The sequence below is a fragment of the Panthera leo genome, chromosome E2, assembly GCF_018350215.1.
Source record: "Panthera leo isolate Ple1 chromosome E2, P.leo_Ple1_pat1.1, whole genome shotgun sequence".
NCBI classification, from domain to species: domain Eukaryota; kingdom Metazoa; phylum Chordata; class Mammalia; order Carnivora; family Felidae; genus Panthera; species Panthera leo.
Window position 1 is genome coordinate 190,370 of NC_056693.1, and position 6,348 is coordinate 196,717.

A 6,348-nucleotide genomic window follows, 5' to 3' on the forward strand; every position below is an offset into this window, starting at 1 on the left:
CATGGGGACAGGTATCGGCCTGGAAGGGCAGGCTGAGGAGCTGGGTCTCTCTTCTGAGCATGGTGAATCCCAGAAAGTTTAGAGCAGAGGAGGGAGGCGATCTGATTCGGATCTTAATAGGCTCCCTCTGGATGGCCAGGAGAGAACAGAGTTCTCTCTGGAGGTGAAGTTGGAGGCAGGAAGACCACTGAGTCTTCCATTGAGTGACTGCAACAGTTCAAGTGTGTGCTTTGGTGGCTGGACCAAAGGTAGAAGTAGGAGAAATTGTTGGCTCCTGAATCTCCCTTTTTTTAAAAAATCTTTTTAACGTTTTATTTATTTTTGAGAGAGGGAGAGACAGAGCATGGACAGGGGAGGGTCAGAGAGAGGGGGGCACAGAATCTGAAACAGGCTCCAGGCTCTGAGCCGTCAGCACAGAGCCCGACACGGGGCTCGAACTCACGGACCGCGAGATCGTGACCTGAGCCGAAGTCGGCCGCTTAACCGACCGAGCCACCCAGGCGCCCCATGAATCTCCCTTTTAAGTAGGGTGGACTAGATTTCCTGCTGTGAGGCAATGAGATATCAGGGTTGACCCAGACAGGTTTGGCAGGCGTGGAAGTTGGCGTGAGGGGTAGATTTCAGAGGGAAGATGAAGAGCTAGGCTTTAGCCGTGTTGTATTTGAGGTGTCCTGTAGACTGCCAGATGGAAGTGCCAAGTATGCTTTATGCCAGGTCCAGGCTGGAGACATCCAAGGGAGACTTGTGTGTCGACATTATGTGTGGCTGGGGGTTGACCAAAATGGTGACCGAGCCTCTACCTAGAGACTAGACCTGGGATGAAAAAAATGAAGCATGAAAGTAACAGAGGTAAGATGACAGTGGGGTCTGAGATGAGACTGGTTTACCTCTCTACAGCTCACCAGGTTTTTGTGGCCATCCTCCTTGGGGTCTGGGGTTTTTTTCAGGGTGGAGGAGTAATCAGGGGCAGAAAGGGTCAGTCTAAACTAAGAGTCCCCAAGCCTAGGGTCTGGGATTTGTCTATCTGTGAAAACAGCTATGACTGCTGAAGGGAAAGCATGTAGAGGGTGGAGGTGGAAGAGGGCAGGGGTGTTTAAGATCTATTCATGGTTCTGGGGAGCTGAAGGCTGAAGCAACAAGGCAAAGTGGGGAGGCATTAACCAGAAGTGATGATTGTCTCTGGCAGTGGCGATTTTTGGAGATGTGGGGCAAGCCAGGCTGAGTATTGGATCCTGGTTGCCCATTTTATGTTGGGTATGCCATGTGCGTTAGTGGGATATAGGAACTAGGGATATGCCTGTGGTGTGGACAGGAAGGGAGGGTGGGGGCTGGGGAGTGGGTGTCCAAAGAGTGACATGTACAAGGTAAGGGAATGTGAACCAATGGGCCCAGGGCCTTGGCACTAGAGGCTTAAGGGAGGAAAGAGAGTCCAAATTTTCTTATACTTGGGAGGTGTGATCTAGGGAACACAGAGGAGCTTGTTTAGTGTGAAGAGTGGGTTCCTGGCTGGCACAGAGCACAGACAGCATCTGTATCAGCTTTTTGTTCCTCTAGATTGGATTGGATTGGATTGGATTGGCCTGGCTACAGTAACTAGTGAGACTACAAGGATAAAGGGACATCTGTGGTGCCAGGGCCTCTTATCTCCTCTGAGGTGGGGGCCTGAGGAGGAGGAGGAGCTGTGGGTGGGTGAGGGAAGGATGGACTGAGGGAGTCAAAGAAGAGAAGATGCCAGTGGTAGATGTAGCAGAACTCTGAGTCATAGGTCAAGGAACTGGATGTGTCCATTTGACTTTTTGTTTGCTTTTCAGCCCATCTGTTGGCCTTCTAGCTTAGCTGTTTCATCATTGCAAAGCCCAGTGACCTTTGAAGATGTGGCTGTGTACTTTTCCAAGGAGGAGTGGGGGCTTCTTGATGCAGGCCAGAGGGACCTGTACCACAATGTTATGCTGGAGAACTTTCAGCTCATGACCTCACTTGGTAAGGCCTTTCTGCCCTGCCCCAGCATGGTGACCAGCTTCTTCCCTTTTACCTTCTTCCCATAGAGTTTTCTGTTCATCCCAAAGTTGGACCATTGGCACTGGTTCTTCCCAGGTTTCCTGTTACAGATGCTGTGGATGCTAGGACTGGGCTGTGTGCATTCTCCTTGTATTTCTCTGAGCAGCCTCATAAATAGTCCTAATAGCTGTTGCCCAGGGGCCTTGTGGGAACAGAGGTTGGGGATCAGGGACATATGGTGTGCCCGATGGATCCCACTAAGCTAGACCAGTTTCTGGCTCGGTGACCCACTATGGGGCCATGCCCAGAATCTGTCCCTTCCCCCATGGGACTTGTTTTTTAAAACTTTGTTGAGCTATACCATAAAATTCATACTTCAGAATGTATAATTCAGTGGTTTTTAGGTATTTGCACAGTTGTATAAATATCACCATAATCTAACATTTTTATCACCTAAAGAGACATTGTACCCATTAACAGTCATTCCCCATCTTCCCTCATCTCTTCTTCCTCAGCCTTAGGCCACTGCTAATATACTTTATGACTATATAGATTTGCTTATTTAAACATTTCATATAAATGGAGTCACACAGTATATGTTTCTCTGTGAGTGGCTTTCAGTTAGTGTAGTGTTTGTAAGGTTAATCCACGTTGTAGCATTTACCAGTACTTCATTCCTTTTTATGGCCAAATAATATTCCATTGTGTAGATATACAATGGTTTGTTTATTCATTCATCAGTTGATGAGGATTTGTCTTGTTTCCACTTTTTTGGCTGTTATGAAAAATGTTGCTATGAACATTCATGTACAAGTTTTTACGTAAGTATGTTTTCATTTCTCTTGGGTAGATACATAGTGGAATTGCCAAGGTGTTTTCCAAATTGGCGGTACCATTTTATATTCCCACTGCAGTGTATGAGTGTTCCAATTTTTCTACTTCCTTATCAACACTTGCTATTGTCTGTTTTCTTATAGATAGCCTAGTTGGTGTGAAATGGTATCTCACTGTAGTTTTGGTTTGCATTTCTCTAATAACTAATGTTGAGCAACTTTTCATGTGCTTGTTGGCCATTTGTTTATGTGTATGTATATATACATATCTCCTTTTAAGAAATGTCTATTCAAGTCCTTTGTCATTTCCTCTAGTAAGGCCTCCTTTATTCTGTAGCTTGGCTATCCCTGTCCTACACAGTGGGCCCTTCACTCTTCTTCTGGCCCCCTTGACCTGTCACCATCCCTTGGACCCATTGCTGTATATGTCCAGCCACACATTTCTAATGAAATCACCCTTTCCACCAAGTGGAGCACTCAGGTTACCAGAAATTTCTCTGCTTTTAGGTTGTTGGCATGGAGTGGAAGATGAGGGGACCCATTCCAAGAAGAATGCTTCTATACAAGGGATGTTACAGGTCAGGATCCCCACTGCAAATCCTTCCACCCAGAAGGCTGACACCTGTGATATGTGTGGCCCATTCTTGAAAGACATTTTGCACCTGGATGAACATCAAAGAACATATCCTGAGAATACCCTCTATACATGTGGAGCATGTGGAAGAGAGTTTTGGTTCAGTGTGAACCTTCACCAGCACCAGGAGGAGCACAGTAGAGAAAAGCCCTTCAGATGGGACAAGGACAGGGACTCATTTGTGGAACACTCTATAGTCCTTCTGTCAGAGAAGCCTTTCACTTGTGGGGAAGATGGTGAGGATGCCTTGGACAGCCATGACCTCTTCCAGCATCCAGCCATTGAGAGCAGTGGGAAGCCATATAGAAGCACAGAGTGCAGGAAGGCCTTTTCACACAGTTCTAATCTTGAGCAGCTCTTAGAAGTCCGTTCCACCCAGGAGCTCTTCAAGTGCAGCAACTGTGGAAAAGTCTTTCAGAAGAGCTCCACCCTCCTCAACCACCTGAGAATTCATTCTGAAGAGACACTGTTTAGATGTCCAACAGTTGAAAATTCCTTAGAGGAGAAATCAACCCTTGTTAATCACCAAAAATGTCATAATGAAGAGACATGTCATGTATGTAAAGAGTGTGAGAAGACCTTCAGTCACCCTTCTAAACTGAGGAAGCACCAGAAATTTCACACTGGAGTAAAACATTATAAGTGCAATGATTGTGGGAAAACCTTCAGCCACAAACTCACACTTGTTCATCACCAGCGAATTCATACAGGAGAAAGACCTTATGAGTGCAGTGAATGTGGGAAAGTCTTTAATAACAGGTCACACCTCACTCGACATGAGAAAGTTCACACTGGAGAAAGGCCTTTTGAGTGCAGCAAATGTGGAAGAGCCTTCAGCCAAAGCTCTAATTTCCTTCGGCACCAGAAAGTTCACACCCAAGTAAGACCATATGAGTGCAATCAATGTGGTAAAGCCTTCAGCCGTAGCTCTGCTCTCATTCAACACTGGAGAGTTCACACTGGAGAAAGGCCTTATGAGTGCAGCGAGTGTGGAAGAGCTTTTAATAATAACTCCAACCTTGCTCAGCACCAGAAAGTTCACACTGGAGAACGGCCTTTTGAGTGCAGTGAATGTGGAAGAGACTTCAGCCAGAGCTCCCACCTCCTTCGACATCAGAAAGTTCACACTGGAGAACGGCCTTTTGAGTGCAGCGAATGTGGAAAAGCCTTCAGCAATAGCTCCACTCTCATTCAGCACCAGAAAGTACATACCGGGCAAAGGCCTTATGAATGCAGTGAATGTAGAAAGGCCTTCAGTCGCAGCTCCAGCCTGATTCAGCACTGGAGAATTCACACCGGCGAAAGGCCTTATGAGTGCAGTGAATGTGGGAAAGCCTTTGCTCACAGTTCCAGTCTCATTGAGCACTGGAGAGTTCACACAAGAGAAAGGCCTTATGAGTGCAGTGAATGTGGGAAATTCTTTAGCCAGAACTCCATTCTCATTAAACATCAGAAAGTTCACACTGGAGAAAGGCCTTATCAGTGCAGCGAATGTGGGAAGTTCTTTAGCCGAAAGTCCAGCCTTATTTATCACTGGAGAGTTCACACTGGAGAAAGGCCTTATGAGTGCAGTGAGTGCGGGAGAGCCTTCAGCAATAATTCTCACCTGGTTCGTCACCAGAGAGTTCACACACGGGAAAGGCCCTATGAGTGCAGCCAATGTGGGAAGGCCTTTAGTGAACGATCCACACTTGTTCGACACCAGATAGTACATACCAGAGAAAGGACTTATGAGTGTGGCCACTGTGGAAAAATTTTTAGCCGTCTTTGCAATCTTGCTCAGCATAAAAGGATTCATACCTGAGTGGAGTCTTATGGAAATGGTCTTTCTGAGAAGATTTTCAGCCAAGTCAGACTTGGAGCAGAATACCCACAGAGAAGTTGCCTACATGTACCACTAATTTGGAGAAGCCTTCAAAAGCTACCCTGGCCTTTCTCAGCAGCCCAGAGCTGAGCTCTCTCCCCTATGGAGCACAAATCCCTTTTGAACCTGCCTGGATCCAAATATTTGCAACAGTCATCTACATATGCATGGAAAAAACAGCTCCCTGTGCCTCCTTTCCACTTTCCTGGAGGAAAACAGACTTATCCTGGGCCCATTGGAATGGCTTCATTCCCACTGCCTCTGAGAGGGTTAGGAAATGAACTGACCCCAGGCTGGTTGAGGGGCCTTGAGGGATGTCCAGTTTGGGCTTCTCAGGAAGACGCACATTCCTCATGGATGTTGTCATGTCTGCATGTAATCCCAATGATGTGTCCACTGAGCCCACACATTACCCTTCCCTGGAACCATTTACCCTGGTCTTCTCTATCCAGCATGATAATAAAGACCTCATTGATCAACCCAGCTTAATCTTGGGGGTTGGGGTGGGGTAGGTTGAAAAAAGAAGCAGGTGGAGTGGGGGAAGGCTGATACAGAGCACCCGACAACATCTACCTCAGGGTATAAAAGGAACATAGGGAATTGCTCTATGATCTTTTGTGGCCCACTTCGCATTGCATTTGAAGGACTGGGAAAAACTGAAGGGCTCTTAAAGTAAACATAGTGGCCTGTGTTTCAGAGATACCTGAAGGCCCAGAGCTCACCCTGAAGAAGGAGGATGTTAGTCTGCAACATTAGAATGGTCTCTTGGATTAGAGGGCAGGTCCCTAGTTCACAGAGAGAACTCTGGGTTCCCGCATGTGAGGAGAAGCTGTCTTCTGGTTCCTAATAAGGAGATATGACCCTGGGAGGCCAGTAGAGGCCTAGTGGATACTGTATCCACCTAGTGGATAGAGAAACACTGGGTGTGAAGTAATAGGGAGTTGGGGAGACTAGGAAACTATAGGCCCATGCCACTGGGGATAAGGAGTAACCACGGTTCTCCATTAACTGTGGCTCTG

At 46.8% G+C, this 6,348-nt stretch overlaps 1 protein-coding gene across 3 annotated transcripts in view; it reads left to right on the forward strand.

Moving 5' to 3' along the window:
- Positions 1–5,920, forward strand: part of ZNF132 (zinc finger protein 132) — a 28,952-nt gene extending 23,032 nt beyond the window's left edge. For all 3 annotated transcript variants that reach the window (XM_042918043.1, XM_042918041.1, XM_042918042.1), the window contains 2 exons: positions 1,812–1,980; positions 3,339–5,920. In XM_042918043.1, coding sequence (XP_042773977.1) covers positions 1,812–1,980; positions 3,339–5,269 — 2,100 coding nt within the window. In that variant the 3' untranslated portion in view covers positions 5,270–5,920. The remainder of the gene's footprint in view (positions 1–1,811; positions 1,981–3,338) is intronic.
- Positions 5,921–6,348: the final 428 nt, after the last annotated feature.